This window comes from Zootoca vivipara, chromosome 4 (assembly GCF_965207765.1).
Source record: "Zootoca vivipara chromosome 4, rZooViv2.hap1.1, whole genome shotgun sequence".
NCBI classification, from domain to species: Eukaryota; Metazoa; Chordata; class Lepidosauria; order Squamata; family Lacertidae; genus Zootoca; species Zootoca vivipara.
In genome coordinates this window covers 24,539,450-24,565,366 of record NC_142587.1, presented here as the reverse complement: position 1 = coordinate 24,565,366, position 25,917 = coordinate 24,539,450, and the positions used below count along the sequence as shown (strand labels likewise).

The 25,917-nt window shown below is 44.0% G+C and overlaps 1 protein-coding gene across 2 annotated transcripts in view; it reads left to right on the top strand.

The window, feature by feature from the left end:
• Positions 1–25,917, top strand: part of CARS2 (cysteinyl-tRNA synthetase 2, mitochondrial) — a 29,244-nt gene that overhangs the window by 1,686 nt on the left and 1,641 nt on the right. Inside the window, exons 2-14 of one of the 2 annotated variants that reach the window (XM_035114490.3) lie at positions 116–166; positions 645–762; positions 3,256–3,327; positions 3,576–3,681; positions 4,411–4,494; positions 5,222–5,351; positions 7,180–7,313; positions 11,474–11,538; positions 15,947–16,013; positions 16,602–16,740; positions 19,358–19,481; positions 22,953–23,051; positions 24,223–24,483. In XM_035114490.3, the coding sequence (XP_034970381.3) occupies positions 116–166; positions 645–762; positions 3,256–3,327; positions 3,576–3,681; positions 4,411–4,494; positions 5,222–5,351; positions 7,180–7,313; positions 11,474–11,538; positions 15,947–16,013; positions 16,602–16,740; positions 19,358–19,481; positions 22,953–23,051; positions 24,223–24,483 (1,450 nt within the window). The remainder of the gene's footprint in view (positions 1–115; positions 167–644; positions 763–3,255; positions 3,328–3,575; positions 3,682–4,410; positions 4,495–5,221; positions 5,352–7,179; positions 7,314–11,473; positions 11,539–15,946; positions 16,014–16,601; positions 16,741–19,357; positions 19,482–22,952; positions 23,052–24,222; positions 24,484–25,917) is intronic. The other variant, XM_088667567.1, reaches the window with a different exon arrangement.

Genomic DNA, 25,917 nt, shown 5'->3' with positions numbered 1-25,917 from the left:
TCATGTGCTTCACCCTCCTTATTCAGCTGTGTAAGTGGTTGATTTGAATTTTGAAACTAATCATTATGTAACACCTTCTGGTGTTTTTCTTAGTAGATCTTAATTTTATTCACAGGTATAGCTGTGGACCTACTGTCTATGACCATGCACACCTTGGGCATGCTTGGTAAGCCTTCACATCCTAAAATTTCATTTATTTTTGTCGGAATTAGTTCTGCACCAGCCGGCTTCAATATAGTCTCTTGCTTTGTGTAGATTCTCTTCTTATGAGTACATTAGCATCAAGCTGTTTTCCAGCAGAGAGCAGGAATCCTAGAATTGTAAAGCTGGAAGGGACCTTGAGGAGTTAGCCAAGTGCAAGCTATCAGCATCCTGCAGAATAAGAAGTCTAGTTAAATGCACCCAAGTGAGGCATGGAGGAAAAGATAGGAGAAATGTCAGCTTGGTGTGGAGAAAAATTCACTTTGGAGATCTGAAATATGATGGGTCACTGTGCCTTAACAAGGTGTTAGCCTTCTGCTTAGACTTCTGAAGCAAAAAATAAAATAAAATCCGATCTTTAGTATGTCTACTTAACATAAAACCAACCTGTTTCTTATCTAGCTGAGGCCCATAATACATGTGCCGTTCCCCCTCTCTTTCAGCTCCTATGTTAAATTTGATATAATTCGAAGAATACTGACAAAAATATTTGGAAAGGAAGTCGTCATGGTGATGGGGATTACAGATATAGATGACAAAATAATTAAAAGAGCCAGTGAGGTAAGTGTATATAGTTCAGCTTGCTTTTTGGTTCACAATCCAGTGGATTTTACAAATGTGCTCTGTTATACTGTTCGCATTACAGCCGGTCTAGGTAGGCAATGAAATGAAACAGATATTGCGTGGCAGGATCAAAATTTGGGAGATTTGCAGACTCTTTTATCCTTTTGTAGGTGAAAAGTTCTGCTAGGCCTCGGCCAAACGAGAGAGGTTTCTCTCAATTGCAGTTAGGAGATGTGTCCGTTAGCCTGTCCCTCTTTAAGTAAATTTTCATCTCCTACCTTAACCTCTGTTAAGTAATGCAGCTGTGGTAGTGTTAGCTGTGATAAAGGAATGAAGGCACTGGATAGGAAAGCCTTTGAAGGAGGAAGTGTGTCTTTTGGGATTTCTCTGTGATCCATCAGTGGTTTTGAACACACATTGCCAATTTTGACTGGTGCAACCATTCCTGGAGAGGGATAGCCTTGCTAGAGTAGTTTATGCATGGATAGCCTCACAATTGGACTACTGTGATGTGCTATTTGTGGGGCTGCCCTTGTACCTACCTGGTTTGGAATCTGCAGCGTGCACCAAATGCAGCTACCATAGTGCTTGGTGGGACACCAAGCTTTACACATGTTACACCTGTGTTGAAAGATGTGCACTGGCTATTAGCTACTGAGCCATGTTCAGAAGGGTTTGGTTGTTGTTATTCAAAGCTTTGGGAACCAGAATATTTTGCAGACTGCTTCCCCTGGTACAGACCAAGTCAATCTTTCAAGATCTTCAAAGGAGAGCCTGCCAGATCTTCTGTGACCACCTGATTGTTAGGTACTTGTTGATAATGCTTACCAAGTGAGTCTTCTTGGTGATAGCACTCATCTTTGGGTTATTTGTGAGGCAGAAACAGCAATTCCTTTGAATGCTTCTTTAAAATTACATTCACCTAAACTTTCCTGGACTTCTTAATGTTTATTTTGTTTTGCACAATGCTTGTTTTTTTCTTTGTGCTCTACAGTTTTGTGTTCTTACCACATTTTTAGGAACTTTTATTGGTGGTGCTGGTGGTGGTTGTCATTTTTTTAATAGCTTTTGTGTAATCCACCTAGAGATTTATATATATGTATAGAGTGTGTGTGGCCAGGGTTTCCACTTAACAAGGACTGGAAATCATTATCACATTTTAAAGCTTCTCTTCCAGTTATCTGTCACAATTCTACCAGGATGTCCCAGTGCCATCAAATCAGGGCCGGCCCTACGGCCAGGCTGGGTGGCGCAGGGCACCAGGGCGCCCGCCCACCCGCCGCGGAGCTGCACGCCCAGCAGCCGCGCTGTGCATTGCGCCCACCCGCCGGCCCGGCCGCGCATCTCCGCCCGGGAAACGGGGCGGGGGCACCGGAGGATCCGTCACGCCAGGGTGCCAAATATACTTAAGACGGCCCTGCATCAAATGCTAACCTACCTAAATGCAGTCAAACCAGTTCTATCCTTGTGATTCAGTGCATTTTTCTGTTTCCTCCTCTGCCCAATTTTCTGTCCTAACATTTGGCATAATATATTGGCATTGAACAGCTCAGTTTTTGTATGCCAAGAATTTCTGAAACATTTAAATGTAGCAACTCGAGTTGTTGACGTACAGTGCCTCTTGTACCATATGGGAGTCCACCAAGCTCTCGTCCATACAGTGTTTAACATTTTTACTTGTCGCTCATAGTTCCTTCTTTCCCACCAGCTCTGAAGGGGAAGATCCAAAGTACTGAAAAATACTTTTTAAAACAAGCAAAAAATAATAATCCCAGGCTGCTTCCCGGGTGATCCCAGATCAGCCTTCTCCAACCCAGTGTTTGTGCTGGCTGGAGTTGATGGGGAGTTGTTGTCCAAAACATGTAGAGAGCACCAGACTGGGAAAGACTGTTCCAAACAATCTGGGATCCTGTGGACAGCATAATGATGTCACATAGACAATAGAATTTTGGTTTTGTGGTGGTTCCCCCTCTGAGTGGACTTTCTGGTGGTGCTAGGGAGCTAAAACCAAGGGAATTCCTTCAAAATGATAAACACTTGATTTTGTAGGCCTCAGCCCCAAACAGTAATCAAAACAAGTGGGTGCGCTGCGGGGCATATCTCTCCATTACCAGTCTAGTTTGGCCCATTTTGAACTGTATCTTCCTTTATCTCAGTGAAATGAGTAATAGTATTAAGTGTTTCAAAAAACGTTGGGTTTTTTTTGTTGTTGTCAGGGCTCCGGAGAGCTGTCACCTGTCATTCCTGTTTGACTATGAATGAGGGTATTTTTAATTCCGTGTTTGAAATTGAAGCAACCTTTGGGTTAAGGATACCCCCCCCCCTCCAAAAAAAGATCAGTTCCCTTCTCCCTTGATATGTAAGATTTTTGTGCTCCTCAGGCATAAGTTAATGTGGCTTATTAGTTTTATCTTGGATTTCTTTTCTCTCCTTCAGTTTGCTATTAACTAACTGATCAAACAAATTTACCTGTGCGTTCCTTTTTTACAGATGGGCATATCACCTGTGTCTCTTGCTCGTTTTTATGAGGAGGACTTCAAGCAAGACATGAGTGCTTTGAAGGTACAGATATTTCCTCTAATATGGAAGACATCTTTTATTGTTGAAAAAGATGCCTGGGCAGTGGTGGACCTCTTCCTTGGTCTGTTGAGCTAATTGCCTATGCATATTTAGGTTTCTCCACAACTTCATTGGGGCTTCCTGTGAAGTTGGCGTTCTTTTTGTTATTCTATTGACCAGGTAACACGTAAACCCGCTGCTGATAGTCCACATTTGTTAATCAAAGCCGATGACTTCTTTTAAATTTTCAGGTTCTACCCCCTACAATATATATGAGAGTGACTGAGAATATTCCTCAGATCATTTCTTTTATACAGCAGATCGTTGCTAGCGGGCACGGTTATGCAACGTCGAAAGGTAAATCTTCTGAACAATGCAATTGCATGTTAATTAGCGTAGAAGACATTTTTTGGTGTCTGTTTTTTTCATGTTGCCTTGAATACGTCTTGTACAGCTGTTAAATAGCAAATGCAGAGTTAATGTAACTATTAACTTCGAGCCGTTGTGGCCTACCGGTAGTAGTTAAGAGTGGCAGATGAGGACTTGTGAGAGCAGGGTTCAAATCCCCACCCAGCCAGGAAACTCATTGAGTGACCTTGGGCCAGTCCACTTTGGCAGATGATTCCACATGCAGCCTGCTTGGTTTATGTGGTCAGCATAGGGGTACCATCTCCCCATGGTTGCTGGCACTGTGTGGTGGTGTGGTGGGTGCATAAATATAGAGGAATGTGTAGATCAGGGTTTCCCAAACTTGGGTTTCCAGCTGCTTTTGGACCACAGCTCCCATCATCCCTAGCTAGCAGGAGCATTGGTCAGGGATATGGGGATTGTAGTCCAAAAACGGCTGGAGACCCAAGTTTGGGAAACCCAGGTGTAGGTTTCCCCCTTAATCCAAGGGTAGTCCTTCATATATTGTTGCACTTCAACTCCCATCGGCTCCAGCCAGCATGGCCAACCTTCAGGGATGCTGAGAGAGCTGTGGTCCAACAATTTCTGTAGAGCACTACATTGGCTACCCCTGCCTTAAATCAGTAGGCCTAATCGCTTCCATCTTTGTAATAAGACCAAACTGTTTATTTCCGACAGGTAATGTTTATTTTGATGTCCGTTCTAGGGGAGACAGATATGGAAAGCTAAGGCAGGTTTACCCTGACACCCAAGAGGAACCAGGTAAGTTAACAAAAGCTGTATTGGCTTCTGCATGAATTACAGAGGCTTTGTATGTACTTATGCAAAAAGTACATAATACATAGAAAGGAGGCTAGTAGCCCTGTTTTAACTCGGTTCTGTGTAAACCAGGGGTGCAAAGCTGTAGCACATGGGCTGCATCTGGCTCCCAAAGGGTCTTTTGTGGGGGGGACCCCCCCATTTGAAATTTAATTTGTACAGGTTATTTTTAACTGCTCCCATAAGTACATCACTGAGGTGCTCTGGACAACCCCTGCACCCATGTTTGTCCATTTTTTAAAACAAAAACTGACAACTCCCACAGAGATGCCCTCCTAGTGGTGCAGCCATAAAACTTCTAGCACATTTGCAAAGTTGAGCAGGGTCCAGTATGGTTTCAAATTGGATGGAGTACCATGTGTTGAGATTCCTTGCGTTGCAGGGCGTTGAACTCGGCGACCCTCGAGTTCTCTTCCAACTCCTACGATTCTATGATTCTGATTCCCCTCCTGTGATTTTGTGATGTTCCCCTCAGGTGACCCCGCTCCTGAAATATTTGGCCTTTAAAATTGCACTGAAAGTGGCCTAAGGCCTAGTGGCAGGTCTTGAGACACGCTGGTGAGACATATGAAGCTGTCCAGATTACTTCCGGAATACAGCAGAGATCTCTTTTACACACTTAACTTGTTCTGAGCATCTTTGTTAATGCGTTGCCCCTTGTTATTGGCAGTTGACAGCGATAAGCGTAATGTGAAGGATTTTGCTCTTTGGAAGGCAGCCCAACCTCAAGAGACGTGCTGGGATTCTCCCTGGGGAAACGGAAGGCCTGGCTGGCACATTGAGTGTTCAACGATATCAAGGTCAGCCGGTCTGGACTTCTTGGTCTTTGTTTCTTTATGAGCGTGCATTAGAAAGCGATTGATACAGTGCAACCCCCGCCCTGCGTGAATCTCAGAGGGTTTCTGTTGAAAACAGTTTTATTAATGGCAGTTGCAGTCTGGGGGAGAAAACAAACAATGAAATCACATTTTAAGGACAGCTCTTCTGAGTGGAAGGGCTGCAAACTAAAGGCAGTGACACCTGTTGCCTTTGTTGCCCATATCTTGCTCTTGCTTTGATGCGCCATGGCAAGTCAGGAGGGCACACCGATAAGAGAGATGCAATGATCATACAGGGGAGTCAAGCCGGTGATTCCTAAACTGCGGTTTACAGTGTTGTTTTAGGCAGTCTGCAAAGCCAGAATAGAAACAGAGAGAAGCTGGCAGACTTTAGGCTTCCTGCAAGCATCTGGTTAGCCCCTGTGAGAGCAGGATACTGAACTATCCTGAGCTATTGGCCTGATCCAGCAGGTTCTTCTTACTTTGACTTACCTGGCGTTTATGGCGGTGAACGTTGAACAAAATACCAGCTCCTACGTTGTGTGCATCTGTACTTGGAACACACAAGGTGACATCATTTTTAGGTGACAGGTAGGCAAATGTCTTAGGGATCTAGGACAAGTCTTTGTAAACCTGGCAGCGCTTCCCTCTTCTCCACTTCATGCTGTCTGTTCAGTTCAGCTGGATTGAGGGCCCCAAAGCACTTCAACTCAGAAGCCGTTTCAAAAAACAGCCTCTAATGTAGTTCATGGAAAACAAGAGACCAGAACAAGTAGTGCTCAACACGCAAAGTTTTAAGAAGCATTTGGCTAAATTTTTTTTTTTTATTGAGAACAAATTGTAAACCGCTTAGTCAATAAAATATCTATAAGCAATATCAAATAATGATCAGTGTCGACGTCGTTGGCCTCAGTCTGCCTTGAGAGACAATGGAGGTAGGTAGTCTTTGACAATCTGGAAGCTGGACTAAGGCTGTCTCAGTTAAACTCTTTTGGGGGGGGGGTTGAGATTAGAGTGTTTAATAAGGGTAAGGCCACTTCCATCTAGAGGTAAATGGCAGTACTGCAGCATTCAAGTAAGTGGCTCAATTTAATGCCATCCCTTTATATGTGTGCAAGGGAGCAGAGAACAGGCACCTCATACTGTATTGAACTCCAAACACTTCGTTAACAGAGCTCAGCTTGCTGGTTAATTTGGCAATAACGAACGGCACCCAGAACTATCGTGCTGCAGTTGCATCTGCTTCTGCCTTATTGAAACGCTTGTGCATAATTGCTGCTGGTTGCAACTGTGGTTGCCTTGTTCAAACATTAGATTTGCTGATGCATACCCAGGGATGCTTGGGGCTTCTTGCATAGGAGGAAAAACTTGCTACACAGACTGTCCCTCTGTTGCTCTTATTCTGCAATAAACACCACCACCAATTGAATCAATCTTAGAATGCTGGAAAAACACACTTTGCAAGGTGCTCCTCTTAAACTGGCTTTGCCTTGTAATGTTTTAAAAAATCTTTCTGCTTGTTTGGAGTGAGATCGGAACAGATTGGTAAAGTGCCATTGTTGATCTACTCCTGTGGATCTCTCTCTCTCTCACTCACTCACTCACTCACACACACACACTTCATTTGGATAATAGAAAACCTATATATAGATCATTCCTTATATGATAAACTTAAGCTGATGCAGTGATTTGAATAAATTCCAGAGTTGGCTCCCAATTCTTCTCTTTACTGATCTGTAACAGGAGAGTATTTCTCTCTCTTTACTCTCCCCCCCCCAAACTCCCACTCATTGATTGTTTTTTGTTGTAGTCTTGTGTTTGGAGGACATTTGGATATCCACACTGGTGGAATCGATCTTGCATTTCCTCATCACGAAAACGAAATTGCCCAATGTGAAGTTTATCATCAGTGTGAACAATGGGGAAATTATTTTCTACACTCTGGTAAGTGCTTAAGTAAACCCTTTTTTTTGCTTTTGACACCCTAGCATTCCATTTCATTCAGTTATGCCATTCCAGACAAAATCAAGTTTTTAAAGGTAACATTTAATGAACATAATTACCGCATGTCGTAACTTAATTTTGATGCTCTTTATCTGTTCTTCTGTTACCTCTCAGTGCCTGACAAACACAGTTTGCTTATTGAGACTGCAGAAGTTGCTTGTGTATTGCACTACTCTGCAATATGGGGTGTGTGTAAGTTTATGCTGGGCTTTTCTGAATGAGTCAGCGCAATATTTTGGAGCCTCTCCAAGCCATCTTCCTACTAGGGATCAGCTGTGGCCGCGTAGAAGTGGCCTGTGCAATTGGATTGACTCACAGACCGAGCTCAGTACAAACATGGACTTGGATCCTGTGATCTGTGAATAAGGATATTAATTCTGTTTATTAGTTGCAACATAAGGAGTCTCGAAGCAACTTCCAAAATTTTAAGATCATAAAGCAAATCAGAAGAACAATTTGTGTATGTTACATTTAAAGGCATGGAAAACCCATAGAACAGACCCAATAAAACAGCAGGAGATCTTCAGCAGCAAAGTAATATCAAGAAATAGCAAAATCAACATCAGCCACCAGCTGCCTGGGAAAAGAGAAGTTAACAATGGCACCATGTCGACCTCACTGGGGAGAGGATTCCGCTCTCGGGGGCTGCAGCAAAAGACCCTCGCATTGGTACCCTTGAACCTCCCTCTATAGCCCCATTAATGCCTCTTTGGAGTTGGGGGACCCAAGTGAACAGTGTGGGATAGGACGTGAGCTGTTGGTGGTTGTGGGAATTTATCCAAAATCTTGAAGAAGCACCTGTAGGAATGGAGCTACAATTTCCTCTGCCTGATTTTGGGTCACCTTTTCAGTGCTGCCCCCCCCCCAAATGCTCTTTCCCACATTGCTCAGGAAAGTTCCCCAACCCTCTGGATAGCCCTTTTGGGAGCTGTGAGTGGTGGGGAGAAGAAAGAGGACAAGTCCTCTTAGGTGGACTTCTTTCCATTCGTGGTTTTCAAGATGGAGGCCATTGTGCCCTCCTGTGTGAAGCTCTCCTCCTAGAAGTGTTCTTCAGCAGCCTTCATGTGCTGACATTTGATTTGGCCCTCTGAGGGGAGTGGAAGGGAGAGAGGAACATGTTGTCTTTCGTAAGGGGAATTACATATCCCTATCCTTGTTTATGTGGATGTTACCAGATCAGGGCCCAAGGTGCCTTTGTCCTACCACAAATGTTAGGAAGGAGCATTCTGGGATATTTTCACATCACATCTCTTCTCGGAGTGGGAAAAGTAAGGAGAATAGTTGTGCTCATAAAATGTGCGCATGAATTGACCGAGAGTAAGGCAAGCCCTTCTGAAAAAGAGTTGCCTCACGTGTGTCTTTTTATTTGGGAATTTGTCTTAGGCATTGGTTTATTTTAAGCCTGTTGATGCAAGGGCAGATTTAGCTGTTTTTAAGTACCTATCTCAGTACTACCTTTTCTCTTAACAGTATGAAACAAATAAATACCTGAATGGTGAAATTTCAACAAGCAGTCAGCCTGGTTCGACCCATTTTTACTCTTTTTGCAGAGTTGAGTGATTATTTCTGATTAATGGTTTTCCCTGTTCCTATAATACAGTATATCCAGTGGTTCCCAACAGGTGGTCCGCGGACCCCCAGGGGTCCGCGAGCTATGCCAGAGGGGTCCGCAAGATGCTATTAGAATAAAAAATATATTAAATATATTTCGTATGATAACAGATTTTTTGTTTTGGCCGCTTCCTGCATGAGCAGAGTCTAGCGCAAAACTAGAATTAGATAGAGGCAGTAGTTCTGCTGTATGCCGTTAGGTGGCGCTTTACAAACACTACTGTTTTGCAAAGAGGCAGCGCGCGCATTCTACTAACGCTCACCTCCCCAAGATGCTTTGCACGCGTCGGCTTCATTTGTGCGCTACTGCGCAGGTACCCTGTCTTCTCCATTCCCCTCCCTCCTCCCTGGCACGCGCTGCCTCTTTGCAAAACAGTAGTGTTTGTAAACAAAGCATTGCTTTTCGCGGAAGCTACAGTTCGCGTAGTTAAAAATGGACCGTTGGTTAAAAAGTGGTTCATCTCATTAAGAACTGAAAATTAAAACTAACTGTATACTGATGGAGTACTCTGTTGTAACTGTAAAAAACGTATAAATATAAAATATAAAAAGACTCTTAATTTGGCTCTCACTTTTTAATTTTAGGATTAGGAATTAATGGGGGTCCTTGTCACAATAGCAGCTCGATGAGGGGTCCTCGAGAAATTTTTGTTGGGAACCCCTGGTATATACACAGTGGCACCTCGAGTTACAAACACTTCAGGTTACAAACTCCGCTAAGCTGGAAGAGTTACCTCGAGTTGAGAACTTTGCCCCAGGATGAGAACGGAAATCGTGTGCCGGTGGCACAGCGGCAGCAAGAGGCCCCATTAGCGAAAGCACGCCTCTAGTTAAGAACAGTTTCAGGTTAAGAAAGGACCTCCGGAATGTAACTAGAGGTACCACTGTACAGTATATATATTTAGGATGCAACAGCTTACTTAATATTGTAAATCAGAATGCTGAATGATTCAGAATTTTCCTATTAGAGATATTCACTCCATTATTTTTAAGACTTTGCTCTTAAAAATTACTTTCTTACACATGCATGCTTTGAATGATGTAGAGTGCTATTTCAGTGTTCAGATTACCTGTATCTGATTAATTTACTTATCTTTACCTTTCAGTGGCACTATTGTGAAAGCCGGCATGTTGCATTCATTAACTGATTTCTTCTTCCCATAACTTAATGTGAATTATTCATAGGCAATTATTATTGAGTTTCAGAAAATAACTTGTCAGTGTTCCTTAACAGATTGTAGAGTTTGGGCAAGCTCATTAATGGGACTCTATTCAAGACTGCTCGCCTCTCTTGAAATATTTGTAGAAGGAGCTGATGGAGAAAAGGCACAACTCTCTCTCTCACTTTTATGTGTGTGTGTATGTGTGTGTGTTACAGTACAATGGTGCACAGCAAAATCTAAGAATCATTTCACACAATACATGTTTCTAGCATACTTCTATGTAGAAATTGTGTGAAAGCCGTGTGCAGATTGTCACACACGATGCCTGCACATATGCTGTGGTCATTCGTGACGTCCCACCACATACAGGTCCCCGTGGAGTCATGCTGTGCGGTTGTTGCAAAGTACTGTCCATGGATAGGGTCTCCTTCTGTTTCTGCCTTTTCTCAGAAAAGAATGAGGTAAAATGGTCCTTGGAAGCCATCTTGGGCTCGAAAGTGGCACTTTGCTTAATATTATATTATTGATTTGTTTAAACAGCTTATATACCACTTGGTTACAATAGTCCCTACGTGGTATACAGAAAATACAATGCAGAAAAGGTGAAAATTGGTTAAAACTATTATTAAATCAAGCTTAAGTGAAAATGCCTGCTGGAATAAAAGTCTTCGGTAGGTTTCTTCGGGTAGGCATTTTACCTCAACTGGAAGGAGGTTCCATAAAATTGGGCCCAGTTTTATGAATGCTCCATGCATGGCAAATGAAACTGGAGCCCATTTGCTCCAGTTGGAAAACGGCCCTGGGATGATTCCTTAATTTTTTAGTTGAAGAATTCCCTGGGGAGTGGGGGATTTTGATCTGTGCTGTGGTGCTTCAAATTAAAGGGCTAGTTGTGTTTGAGAATATTTTAGTTATTGTAATAGGGAAAGAAAAAGAAAATATTGGCCTTTCCTCCTAGCACTGGGTAATAGTAATAGGCTTACTTAGTTGAAATTTACATCCTGCTTGCTTCAATATCTGGAAAACCCTACATTAATATGGAAACTGTTTAAACCTAAAGCAGTTAAAAGGCACAAGACCAAATCAGTTACAGAAATAGCAGCACTGTTTTTATATTTAAAAAATTAACCTTTCTATTCCTTAATATAGAACAACAAACTGAGTGAAATAGACTCTGATCTACTGTTTTCTAGCTCCTGCTATTCTGAAAAATAATTTAACCTTGTCTTTGTCTTTTTATATATATATATATATATATATATATATATATATATATATAAACTGCTCAGAAAATAAAGCAAAGTCATTTTGCTTTTGTCATTCCAGGACACCTGCATGTTAAAGGAAGTGAGAAAATGTCAAAATCACTGAAAAACTACATTACCATTAAGGTATTGTGATCTAGCGCGCGCTTCCATTTACTTAAATCCTCTGGACAGTTGCCACCACCAGAAATGTGGGGTTTTTTATTTAAAAAAATCAAGCTCTTCTCAGTGGATTTGGCCTGTGCAGGAAGAAGCTTGAATGAGCTTTTAAGATCAGAGGGTGGGATGCAGGAATGCTTGAGGCCTGGCCCAGCTCATATTGGAGATTACCTGTGCCACCCTGTGCCACCATGTCTACTCAGGCACAAGTCCTATAGCATTCAAGAGGACTTTGCCCCAGGCAAATGTATTCAGGATTGCAGGTTCAGTGCAGAAGAGCACTGCCATCTTCTAACTAGGGCTGGGCCATATCTGATTTCCATCATCATCATATATCACCAGCTAAGCATTGTCATATTAGGATGTCTGAAATAGCATGGAGTTATGTAGAGACATTGGCTGGCTTCACAGTTTTCCCCGGATTGGGAATTTTGCATAGTGTGTGCGTGTGTGCGCTCTCTCTCTCTCTCTCTCTCTCTCTCACACACACACACACACTATATTGCTATCAAAAATTATGAAAACAGTATGGCAATATGAAATACAAACCAGCTTTGGACAATATATCAATATATCGCCCAGCTCTACTTCTGACTCTGCACTTGCTTTAGCTTCATTGGTTCATGAGAGGGCTCTGTGGTCTAAACCACTAAGCCTCTTGGGCTTGCCAATCAGAAGGTCGGTGGTTCGAATCCCAGTGATGGAGTGAGCTCCTGTTGCTCTGTCCCAGATCCTGCCAACCTAGCAGTTCGAAAGCATGGGAAGATAAACGGTGTTTCCATGCGCTCTGGTTTCCGTCACGGTGTTCCATTGCACCAGAAGTGGTTTAGTCATGCTGGCCACATGATCTGGAAAGCTGTCTATGGCAGCTCCCTCGGCCTAAAAGCAAGATGAGCACCGCAACCCCATTGTCGCCTTTGACTGGACTTAACTGTCCAGGGGTCCTTTACCTTTACCATTGGTTCATGAATTTATGTCTTAAGCAGAGATGACGCAGGATTAAATAGGTATCAAAGAGAACATGACTCTGTATATCTATTGTAGTTGTATTGCACTCATCCTCTAAGGAGTCCGTGGGGACCTCCTTGAGGTTATTCTACAGCAGGGTTCGGCAACCTTTTTCATCTGTGGGCCAGCCTACTGTCCCTCAGACCATGTGGGGGGCCGGACTATATTGGGGGGGGGAAATGAATGAATTCCTATGCCCCACAAATAACCTAGAGATGCATTTTAAATAAAAGCACACATTCTACTCATGTAAAAACACCAGGCAGGCCCCTCAAATAACCCAGAGATGCATCCTATATAATAAAGTCCAAGTTGTCCCTGCGTCCAAGCTGTCCCGTGTGTCCCTGGGTCACTGCGCATGTCCCCCAGGCACACAGGGATTGGACAGCAGAGACTGCCCGCGCGCACTCTCCCCCCCCCTCTGCCTCCTCCAACCGCCGCTCCCGCCGGACAACGCCTCACTGCAGGGCACGTCAGGGAAGCGAGGGTGGAGGCCGGCGAAGGCCTCCTCACAACCCTCCCTGGCCCGTGAGGAGCGGCGGTTGGAGGAGGCGGGGGGGGGGAGAGTGCGCGCGTCCTTCCTGTCGGCGGCTGGGGGAGAGGAAGGAAGGAGAAAGCGCTCCTCCGTTCCTGTCCCCCTGCCGCCGACAGCAAGGACGGGTCCCAGGGTTCGGAGAAGCGCTGCGCAAGCGCTTCTCCGAACCCTGGGAGGTCTCCTTGCTGTCGGCGGCTGCGGGAGAGGAACGGAGGAGGAGAAAGCAGCGCTTTCTCCTCCTCCGTTCCTGTCCCCTTGCCGCCGACAGCAATGACAGGTCCCAGGGTTCGGAGAAGCGCTTGCGCAGCGCTCCGAACCCTGGGAGGTCTCCTTGCTGACGGCGGCTGCGGGAGAGGAACGGAGGAGGAGAAAGCAGCGCTTTCTCCTCCTCCGTTCCTGTCCCCCTGCCGCCGACAGCAATGACAGGTCCCAGGGTTCGGAGAAGCGCTGCGCAAGCGCTTCTCCGAACCCTGGGAGGTCTCCTTGCTGACGGCGGCTGCGGGAGAGGAACGGAGGAGGAGAAAGCAGCGCTTTCTCCTCCTCCGTTCCTCTCCCCCTGCCGCCGACAGCAATGACAGGTCCCAGGGTTCGGAGAAGCGCTGCGCAAGCGCTTCTCCGAACCCCAGGATTCTAGCGCCCGTTATTAAACGGGCTGAAAACCACTAGTTTTAAATAAAAGGACACATTCTACTCATGTAAAAACACGCTGATTCCCAGACCATCCGCGGCCCGGATTGAGAAGGCGATTGGGCCGCATCCGGTCCTCGGGCCTTAGGTTGCCTTGCCCTGTTCTACAGTATCCATGATTCTTCACACCACATCAAAACGTTCGGTTGAACAGGCTTCTTAAAATGTAGTGTTACTTGTTACAGGGATGGGTGAGGATCATTGGGCTCTAGTTGTTGGACTAGAACATCATTTCTGACCATGGGATTCTGGGCTTGGTGGGAGTTGAGTCTAACAACATTTATATCCAGCTCTTGCTCAGAGGAGGCCATCATTTTCCTTATTTTGTCCTCGCAACAACTTTGAGGTACAGTGTAGCGCCATCCAGTCCAGTTATAGTCTGCAGTGAGTCCAACTGTGTTCAGGATAGCAGCCCAAGCCTGCAAGCTTACCTGGCAGTAAGCCTTATTAAACTTAACAGGCCTGCTGTCTGAGTAAACAAGCGGTAGGAAGTGTTAAGCAGAGGTGGGGAAATGAAAATGCATAGTTAGACTTCAGCTCCTTCAGTCTCAGCCAGCATGGCCCAAGGCTAGCCTCTTGTCCACCATGCTAGCTTTAAAAATGCCTGCATGTGTTGGGAAGAGGACATCGTGATAAATGCTTTGGAACGCGAAGGCGACATTTTGCTTGTGGATTTTTTTTTGCATGTCCTTAGCAAATATTGTAACTGGGGGAATCTTTTGGATGGGCTAGTTGGCATAGAAATTGATGGGTAATTTTTTCTTCACTCATCTTAAAGAAAACATAAACTCCTGAAGGTGAGTTTCAGTCCACTGACCCAGACTTCTTCTTGTTTAGTCATGAGAAAACTCTCGTGTGGAAAAATCCCCCCTAAAAATCTGCTTTCCTTTTGTCTTCCTTCACATTTAGAAATGAGCAGATTCCAAAGGACTAGTCAGGCGTCGTTTCCCCCTCTTTCTGGGCTCAAGTTGAATAGTGTCTGTCAAGCTGTGCTTGTTCTTTTGAGTCTTCCTTCCTGATACTCTCACCCCGAGTTTAGTTTGTTGCTAACAGTTAACAGTATAATACCCTGTTCTGTGTCCTGCTCAGAAGACAGGACATAAAAATAGTGCTTCTAATACTGAGCGGAGAGAGTATCTGCGTTTCTGTACCTAGGAAGCCAAACTCAGATATTTCACTCAGGCTGTAAAATTATGCAGATACATGCCATGTGTTTAGATACACACACAATATTCCCTTTATTCTGAACCTGCTATTTTGATTTTTTTGCAAAATTTGGGTTACATTTTTAATTTTGTGAAATACTAATGGGTACTAGGAGGAAGTTTAGCAGGCAGTAACTAGGAGGTACATAGCCAGAAGCAAATGACTGTAGTTCATGCAGGTGCCCAAATTCCATCCCTGGACATGGGGCCCATTTGCAGCCACATGTTTCTGTGCATTCTGACATTTCTGCAGTATTGAGAACTAATAACGACATTTCTGCAGCAATGAGAACTAGAAGCTTGTCCCCCCCCCCACTTTAAATGAAAACTAGAAGCTTGTCCCCCGTCCGTCCCCCACTTTAAATGAAAACTCAAAATTCCTTGTCAGATTCTGCCGCAATATGTGCTCATGGAAACAGACATCGATATATGCCTTGGTATAATCCTCTTTATGAGGTATATAATATCAGAGGGTCGGGAGCTTTGAGGTGTGTGGAAGGACTTGGGGTTGTGTTTGTTAACAAAGGTCTTCCTGTTGTAAATTGGAAGGTCTGTCCCAAACTTGCAATCTCAGCCCTGTACGCAAAAAAATTAATTCATGTGAGTATTGAAGGCTGAATGGTGATGATGATGATTTCCTTCTATCACACCTTTCCTCAAAGTTGCTCAAAGTGGGATGCCTAGTTCTCTGCCTCCTCCCCATTTTATTCTCACAACCCTGCAAGGTAGGTCAGCCTGAGACACTCTGGTAGGCCTGAGGTCTTCTAAGTCCTAGCCCAACACTCTGACCACTACATGCAATATGGGATTTTGCAGCGAGTCGGATTCTGTCATGGAGACCATTTTCCACGACTAGCAATGTCCTGTATGACCTACTTGTAACTGTTAGTTATAAGGAGAGCTGGAGCTTAATTTGTATTTATTTTTCACTTGTCTTTAGGATTTCCTGAAGAAGTTCTCACCTGATCAGTTTAGGATGTTTTGCTTACGGAGTGGATACAGATCATGTAAGGAAAACTCCTTTGAGTAGAGATGGACTATCCATAAAGTCATAATTAGGTGTATGCTTTGTGTACATATTTGTAAGGCAGATCTTTTGGGTTGGGGATTTTTTTGAGAGTGCTATGATTTTTTGGGTGTGTGTGTGTGTGAGGGTTTTTATTCTTTGTCTGTACTCTTGAACGTCAAATCAATTTTCAGATGTAGCCTTGTGTTGGCTGGTGGTAGGAAGAGTGAGGGGGCAGTTAAATCCATTCGCCCACATGAGCCCCATCAGATTACAGTGGTACCTCGACATACGAATGCTTCGACCTCCGAAGGTTTCGACTTACGAAGTCAACAACCCCGGAAGTCTTTTCGGCGCGTGCACGTTCTGCACCTGCGCAGAAGCGCAAAATCGCGCTTCGCTCATGTGCAAAACGGGCACTTCAACAACCAAAGACCTCGACTTACGAAGAGCGCCGCGGAACGGATCGCCTTCGTAAGTCGAGGCACCACTGAAATAGTTTTTAATAGTAGCATAACCATTGTTCTCTGTTTATATAATAATGCTGATGCTTTGACAATGCAACATAAAGCTGAAATTATTTTCCTAGCTGTTGAATATAGTGATGACAGCATGAATGATGCAAAGAACATTCTTCAGACAATCTGTTCTTTTGTGAGCAGTACACATGCCTACATGAAAGGACAACTTTTGTGTGAAGCCGTTAGAGAAGATCTACTGTGGGAGAGGTGAGTGCGAAGGCCTGTTGTGTTGTGTGTTTTTGGCCTGGTATGTGATAAAATTTTGAGAAGTTACCACTTCAGCTGGCACGCAACAAGTGCCTTTATATGCTTTCCTTATAAACAAGGTAAGAAAATAATCCCTGCAAGTAAAAATAACAAGCAGGTCAGAGAAAGAGGTTTTAACTCATCCTGTTCCCGGCAGAGTATTGTTTTCCCCTCCCGGGTATGTGTGCATCGCAGCAATATTTTGACCCCTTCTATTTTGTAGTTTAGCCTTCCTTGAGTTGTCTTTGCTTTGATTAATTAGCATACCCTGTTCACTATTTTCTTTTAATAGTTTTAAAGAAGGTCCAGGCACAACGCAAGGCTGTCACATATTTTTTCTATTGATTGATTATATGGTCATGAATCAAAATCTATTCAGTCGTATTAGTGAAAAGAGCCATATTCTCTGAACACCAGCTTCTGACGCTTCCGTAATTTCTTTTCCAACAACACATAAATCTTTCCTGTTCCTCAAGAAACAGATTTATAGATCTTCCTTCCCCGAGTTTAATACCGTATATTATCTTCAATAATGCTAATGTCTTCCAAATTTTAATGAATTGGACGCTAGGAATTGTATTTCTACTCCAGCCACTTGCAGTAGCCATGTTTGTGGAGATTAGGAATATCAACCAATCTTCATTCTCAGTTTTGGTGGGATCCAATGATACAGCTGCAGGTATGGGTGTCTTTATAGAGAGGGGGGGAGAAAGAGAGAGAGTTTTCTTTTTTTACATATCAAATTTTTTAAAAAAACAACTTTGAAACATCCAATGACTTCCCTTCTTCTCCTTCCATTGAATTTATTTTAATGCCGCCAGCGTTTTGAGCTGTGTACAATTATTTTCCATATATTCAATAAATATTTTCCACTCTTCTCTAAATATACGTTTTTCTTGCTCTCTTATTCTGTGGGTTAAACCTGCAAGTTCTGCATATTCTAACATATTAAGTTGCCAATCCTCTTTACAAGGGACCTCGCTCACTTTCCATTTCTGGGCCAACAAAACACGGGCCGCTGTTGTTGCATACATAAATAAACTTTTCTGGGACCTGGGAATTTGTGTCTGGGTTATTCCCAACAAAATGGGCTCTGGTTTTTTTGGGGAAGGTAAATTTAAACATCTTTTTTCAGCTCATTATAATTCATTTCCCAAAATTATTTCACCTTTCTGCATGTCCACCACATATGGAAAAATGTTCCTTTCACTTCTTTACATTTCCAACGCAAAGCTGATTCTGCTTTATACATCTTAGCCAACCTACTGGGAGTTAGGTACTATCTAACTACCTTAAACATACCATATATCTGGTGGTATCGTAACCAATCCATAACATGGCTTCTTAGGTTCTCCATAGGTTTCAGTCTGGGTTCTGCAAAGTCCAGGAATTCCCTGTAGGTTGCCCATTGTCTATCCATATTAACACTCTTAATTGTAATTGCTTCGATGGGTGATTACCGTTAAGGTGTGTTTTTTCTTTCTAGCAGATTTTTATATTTCTCCCAGACTCTATACAAATTCTTCCTGAGAATGTGGTTCATAAAACTCTTACAGATTTTAGCTTCCCCATACTAAAGACATGCATGCCGGCCAAATTCCTGAGAGGAAGAATGAGGCAGCCTGCTGCTGGAGTGCGTTAGAGCCCAGTGACCGCGGCTCGACCGCCAGGATGGCCTGGCTCCTATCGGAACTGAGTGCGCCTGTTGGGAGCTTGCTCTGGTCACTGCTGGACCCCACAACATCCTGGTCATCCACAGGACCTCCTTCAGGGTGCTTATTGCCTCCGAGCTACCCCAAAATTCCCAAAAGCAGCAGCCCGGGTTGCTGTGATAGCGGCGCTGCCTTCCTTCTCCCCTTGCGGCAAACCGGAAGTCCAGGAATGGCTGTCTTAAAACGACTAGAATGTTAGTTTACGTAGAAACCTATACATTCACAAAGATCATCTGGAACTCGCAACACCCACATATTAATGCCAACGTTCTCCACTCTAAGAATGCAGTGAAAACGTAATGATGATTAGCACAAGGGAGTTTGTCCAAGGGGGCTTGCCCAGTCTTTTCACAGAGCATCAGTTACGTGGCAGAATTTTGCCCAGTAAGCCCCTGCCATTGGTTGGTGACAGCTATAGCCATTTGGATTTTTCTTCCCTGTTGATGCACACCTTTGGTAGAGAAATGGCAGATTTCAAGGCCACCACTAGACGTGATGGCTGCCGAAACGTTTTCAGAACCTTTATCTGTCCTAAGCACACATACAGTGTGCCTGGAAGATGGGCTGCAGAGAGGTAACAGGCAGCAGGAAGTCTTGTGATCTCCCATTTGTTTGTCCCTTTTGTTGTAAGAGAAGTATCCGTCCTCCTTTAATAGTGATTTACCAAATGGCACTTGATCCAGCTTGTGTGAAGCACTTTTGCTCCCCATGGGAAAGTTGGAACAGGAACTTAGTGGTCAAATTACTTAACCTGGGATACATCCTGCCAAAAGTGCATTTTAACTAGCCGGTCGGTTTATGTATGGGGCTTTTCTAAAAAAACAACAACACTACTGTTGTCTTAATTTTTTTCCTCCTTCTCCAAGGCTAGCCAACACCAAAGCAGTGGTAAAGTCTGCATGTGCCGATGACTTTGACACCCCCAGGGCTGTCGGTGCAATTATGGACCTCATTCACCATGGCAACAGGCAGCTGAAGGCCATCACTAAGGTAACCCGTTAGGAGATGAAGATCAGAAACCGACCATTGTCTAAACAGTTCTGTACTGACAGGTTGGTTTTATTATATTCCTAGGCGGAACCTATAAGGAAAAATAAAAGACAAATGATTCTCTCCCCCACCCTCTGCCACATCGCAAGACAGGCATTTATACAAACTGCATTTCTAGAATCCGAAACCCCTCTTGCTGTGTTTCAGAGCACCAAAAGTTTTATTTCCTTCTTGCTACTTGGTATGCTTAGGCAGCTGAAGAACTTTTACACGAGCCTTTTTTCTTCACTAGTCACACCGTTCTGGCACCTCTTTTTCTAGAGAAATAGCACAGGTGGCAGCATCACGGACCAAGCATCCAGGTGGGGCAGAGTGATCCTGAACTTGGAAGTCAGAGTTGTCCCCACCCCCAGGCTTACCTTCCAAGTCCCGGACTGCAGAATCCGGGACCGGCAGCCGTGTGACACCGGAAGTTGTGTCGACGTAACTTCCGGTGTCGCTTTGCCCTTCTATGGGCACAAAAAATGGCCGCCGGCAGCTTCGAAAGTCGCTTGTATGCATGTCAGGAAGTGCGTCGATGCAACTTCCGGTGTCACTCCGCCCATCTATGGGCACCAAAAATGGCCGCCGCTGACACCGGAAGTCGCGTCTATGCACTTCCGGACATGCATAGATGCGACTTTTGAAGCCGGCGGTGGCCATTTTTTGTGCCCATAGAAGGGCAAATCGGAAAGAAAAAAAATGGCCGCCGGCAGGAGAAAATAACGGAGAAAAACGGGAGACGAAGTGATACGGGGGAACACCGGGAAAAGGTAAGTAAAATCGGGGTTTTCCCGGAGAAAACGGGGTACTTGGCAGCTATGCCCCCAGGGGGATCACTAGTGGTGGGCTTTGCTGCAGGAGAACCAGGAGGAGTCTGGCTCCAAGCCACCATAGACAGCTCATCCCTGTTGGTTTGCTTACAGACAGAGCAGCACGTTGCTGGTATGGGGCAAGATGGTGATGCACAGTGACCACTGTTAGTATGGCACTAGGATATATTTACCAAAAAAAAAGTTTTCCCCCAGAATGGCATGTAATTACCACAGAGGCCATAGGAGGATCGAGGATTTATGTATTGTATTGGGAAGGCAACCCTGTACAGGCAGAGTGCTGCCCTGCTTGTGCAGAGCAGTTTGGAGCCTGATTGCGGAAGAAATTACAGTGGTGCCTCGAATTACAAATTTAATCTGTTCCGAAGGCACCTTCGTAGGTCGAAAAATTCGTAAGTCAAAAAACGCCATTGGAAACGCGATTTCCCATAGGAATGCATTGGAAATGGAAAAATTTGTAAGTCGAAGCAACCCTATCTAAAAATGCGTAAGTTGAAAAATCCCTATCTAAAACCGCCGCAGTTTCACTTCGGATGTTGAGACATTTGTAAGCGTGCGGCTATTAGCCCCCTTCATAAGTCGAAAAATTCGGTTGTCGAGTTGTTCATAAGTCGAGGTACCACTGTACTAGCAAATGATTTTTTGGTCGGTCCACTTTTAAGCCTATCTTCATGCCCATTAATGTCTAGAATTGGTGAGTTAGTTATTAAAGGGCACCAGATATTCACGGAGTGTTGAATACTCTGCCCAAGTCAAAATGTTGAAATCCATGTGTGTGTGTGTGTGTGTGTGTGTGTGTGTGTGTGTGTGTGTGTGTGTGTGTGTTTTGGGAGAAACCGCCTGCTTCCTACTTGCTTGATACCCTTCTCATTTTGAGTCTAATGGGTAAAGTCCCAAATGGCCAATAGTTCTGGAGCACTGAACTCTTTAGTTCCATGCTTACTGTTTTTAAAGTGCCTTTTCTGTAAGCCACTTTAGTGAGCCATCTGATTGTATTAGTAAAGTTTTATGTACGTATAGCACACAAACACACACACGGTTAACTGTTGACAAAAGAACACAGTGTTTTGGTGTTGTTTTTTTAAAAGTATTGAATCTTGGCATTATAGATTCTAGCTCAGTGAATATCTGCATGCAATCCATAATCTGTGACATTATTATTATTTCCTAATGTTTTGCCTCCTGTTAAATTGATTTCTTGGAATTATGATCTTCACTAAGGCAAAGTTGCTTCCCTCCAAATCTTGACTTGCCCGAGATCTGTTATGTAACCAAGGCTATATTGTAAAACTCTACAGATACTTTATCCTCCCTACACAAGCATTGAAAATATGAAAATCATTCACTATGGTTAGCCAGGCTCCGCAATGAGAAAAACTGGCCTTTGTAACCTGTATAAATTGTACAAATGTATACAAACTAGTGTTTTGACTGCTCAAGATGAGGGACTAGTAAAGGTGCGAAGCCCTGTTTGCCTGCTGAATGAAACAGGAGTCTTCAAATGCTCTTGAATTTCTGTAGTTTCAATAGGTATGGTTTTCACACTGTTTTGTGCTTGGCCTTTGCAACAGTAAAAGCTAGAAATGTGTGTGGAGCACTTAAATGGAGACCTGAGTTTGGCAATGCCTGGATGTTGAACTCAGTGTTAGTGCTGTTGCACAGAACTGCAGAATCAGTAATATGGTGGTGGGAAACATTTTCTGGGATGGGTCAGAGCCTACATTTCCTTAAGTATAGTTAGTTAGAGGAGCAAAGGTCAGTGATGAGGGACACAATTTTTTTTCTGTCTTCCCACTTGTTATCTTGCCGTCCAGTGTGCCAGACAAGAGAAAGAACGGATCACTTTTGCTAAATCTCTGCACTGATCACTTTCAGGGGGCTTTCTCCCTTGGTTCTTCCATGTGCTGGCTCCCCTCACCCCCCACATTTATCCCTCTGGGCTCCCCATGCCTCCATTGCAGAATAATGGAATGCAGTCAGCCCTATTTATAATACACACACGAGCACACACAGTCTGATAATGTAGCTTTCTTTGTTAGTGACAACCATGATGACCTCTGAATCTGGCAAAAGCTGTAGATGTAAAATACTGGATGGAATCACAGAAATGTAGAGTTGGAAGGGGCTACCAGGGTCATTTAGTCCAACCTGCTACAATGCAGGAATCTTTCTCCCAACTTGGGCCTCGGATCCACAACCCTGAGATTAAGAGTCTCATGCTCTGAGCTTATCCTTTCACCTTAGCCTTGGAAGGTACAGTATTTATTTCGGAGCTTTTCCTAGATAATGTAGATTTTAAAAATCTCATAGCAAGAGTTGCAAGAGGGAGAGTGGGCTTGCTGTCCCAAACTCTGCCCCTCGGCCTTACAAGTGCGGCCCAGCTTACATATGAGCGGCATTTTGTTTTCCTAAAATATTCTTCTACTGCTGCTCTATGGCTAGTTACTGTGGTTAAGAAGTCTTCACTCTTGGGAAAGGGAAGGTTTAGGCAATCTAGCAGATAAATAGATTCCCGCAGAGTATTGTTCACTTTCATCTTTTGTCCGCGTGCAGACAAAATGTATCGTTACATCAGCTCTTTTGTGTGTTTTGAAATCAGGAAAGTGGATCGCCTAGGAGCGCTGTTGTGTTTGGAGCCATGCTCTCCTATATCATGGAATTCCTTCACACAACTGGGATCACCCTTGCAGAAAGACAGGTAGGAAACCACCCCATTTACCCGAGAGTAAGCCCAATCAAATTCAAGAGGACTCTGAGGAGCCTGGTCCTTTGTCCTTCCGAAAAAAAAACATGTTTCCAGGTGATTCCATCTTTATGTGCATGTACATTTTTTATATGTTACTCACCCTAACAGAGGGCAGTCTCTAGGTGATTTAGAGTCAATTTTTTTTAAATAAAAAAAGTTAAAAACAACAGCAATCAAAATTGTCCTCCTACCTGATCCTCAGAAATCGATCTAGATTGATACAGTTCCAAAGCACTGAGGCTTAGAAACCAAAAACAATTAAGGCTGAAAATGAGAAACACTAAATAGGAGGTATTTTCCTTTTCTGAAAGTCCTGATAACGATCTCTTAATGTACAGTATTCATTTTAGTTGTGACGCAAGAGTCTGTTGACGAGCACCTGCGGTCCATTTGGCTTTAGTTACTGCAAGCTTTGTTTTATATTACTTTACTTAGTTAGGTGGGGTTTTTTGGCGGGGTGGGGTAGTAAAAACATTTATTTAAATAAACTCAAACCAGTAAAAACATTCATTTTAATAAAATCATCCCTACCTATCAGGACCAGTGGTCAGAGATTATGGGAATTATAGTCAAGGAGCAGCTGGAAACCAGAGTTGGGGAAACCCTGGTCTATAGGGTGAAATACACACCTGTACAAGTCACCTGTCATCCTGGCTTAGATGCAAGTTCTGGACTAGGTGCTTTCCTTGTAGGTCAGGCGTCTCAAACTCGCCCCTCCAGATGTTTTGAGAGTACAATTTCCATCATCCCTGACCACTGGTCCTGCTAGCTAGGGATCATGGGAGTTGTAGGCCAAAAAACATCTGGAGGGCCAAGGTTGAGGAAGCCTGTTGTAGGATTTTTTGTTACATTTGAAGAGGGCCTTCACTGTTTCGTTTTACTTTTTAACAAGATTTATATACCCCTTAATCGAGAATAATATATTTGTTTAGAAATGGCAATAAAAACAAGCATAATACAAGCCCGCTTTGTTTCTTATTTAAAAATTATTTTAAATACAAATGTATGCAGTTAAATTACACGTCTGGGTACTCCTGGTGCGGTTCTGGACATGCCGCGCATAGCTGGCTTCCTGTGTAAGTGTGTTGCATGTTGGGATTGAATTTGGGTTTTTGTTTTATAGGGAGCTCCAGAAAGCGAACATTCAGCCGTGCTCTCCAACGTGATAGAGGAACTGGTGAGCTTCCGAACCAAGGTGCGCAATTTTGCCCTTGCAGCACCCGAGGCTGTGGGGGGCGTGTCCACGGGCAGTGCCCCTCTGTCGAAGGAAGCCCGGCTGCAAAAGAAAACCGAAAGGCAGCAACTGTTGAAGGACCGAGTGCCCCTCTTGCAAGCGTGTGACAGCCTGCGTCGAGATCTAGCCATATACGGCATTGACATAAAGGTTCGCCTCTTTCTCTGCCCAAATCCTCCTTGCTGAACATTTGTGGCATATCTCCTCTGCGGGTTGTTTTAGGAATAGGGAATTATTATTATTATTATTATTATTATTATTATTATTATTATTAGAGTGGCTAACACCAAATATATAATACATTAAAAACACAAAATCAAACAATTAGTTTAAAATACAATTCGAATCACGTTTAAAATAAAAATAAAATTAAGTGGGAACTCATGAATCATAACCGTAGGGGTAAGGAATTAAAAGTTCACCATGCCCGGCCACCCATGCTGGTGCCATATGGGCCGATAGAAAGAGCCAAGGAGGCCACTTGCAAACAGGGTCCCATAGAAAGAAGGGGGTCAGACTGGGCCCGGAAAGAACAGCTGTCTTGCAGGCCCTACGGAAAGATGTCAAATCCTGCAGGGCCTTGGTCTCTTGCGACAGAGCGTTCCACCAGACTGGGGCCAGCGCTGAAAAGGCTCTGGCCCTGGTTGAGGCCAGTCTAACCTCCTTGAGGCCCAGGACCTCCAAATTATTATTGTTTGTGGACCACAAGGTCCTCCGCAGGGCGTACTGATTATTGTGATATTTTCTCCTGCCTCCCCTCCCGGAACAGGCAGCTTTCGCCCTTGCATCCTGGATGGTTAAAATACAGTAGGAGCAACAGTAGAATTAAACTTGAATGGTCGTCACGTTTGGTTGAAGCCAGCAAGTCCTTATTACTGCCCTGTGTAGCTGCCTTTGTGGTTCCCAGTGGAAACAACTGTTGAGCGTTCTTTTCTTCTGAAGAGCCCTTATATTCAAGCAGTCCTGTAGTTGCATCGTGAAGGCAGAGGAGTGGTGCTGGCTTTGGGGGAAAGTGCTCCACAAAGTTTACTTGCCCCATAGGTACTAGCTGTGTTTTTCTTACCTGCCATGCAGGGGGTATGTGTGTGTGTGGGGGGGGGGGGTATGTGTGTGTAGATTTTAGAAGAGCAAATAAATGTGCAAAAGTGCTCTGTTCTTATGCATACCATTTGGATCCGAGAAGCCCTTTTTATTATGAGTAAGTTGGGTTTCTGCAAGGGAGCTGCGATGATGGCAAAAGCAACCTGGGTCGCTATCCAGCGAAAGCAGATTGGGGGCCAAAAGTCCCCTTGAAAACTTTGTGTACTCGGTCCACACTTACGTGTGGGCTTGCTCATGCCGCGGGTACAAACAGGGCGTAAAACAGGAAGGCGATTGTTGTAGCAAGGTCCTCCTGGTTTCACAACCAAGAAGGAGGACCCAAAAACCGAATGCTGGTTTAGCTTTATTCTTGTTAGTCGGCGTTGTGGCAGCAGGTGCCTCATATCACCACCGCCTCAGAAAAGCTTCAGCCATCTCAATAAAATAATCTTGGCCCTGTATACCTGAAGGAGCGTATCCACCCCCATTGTTCAGCCTGGACAC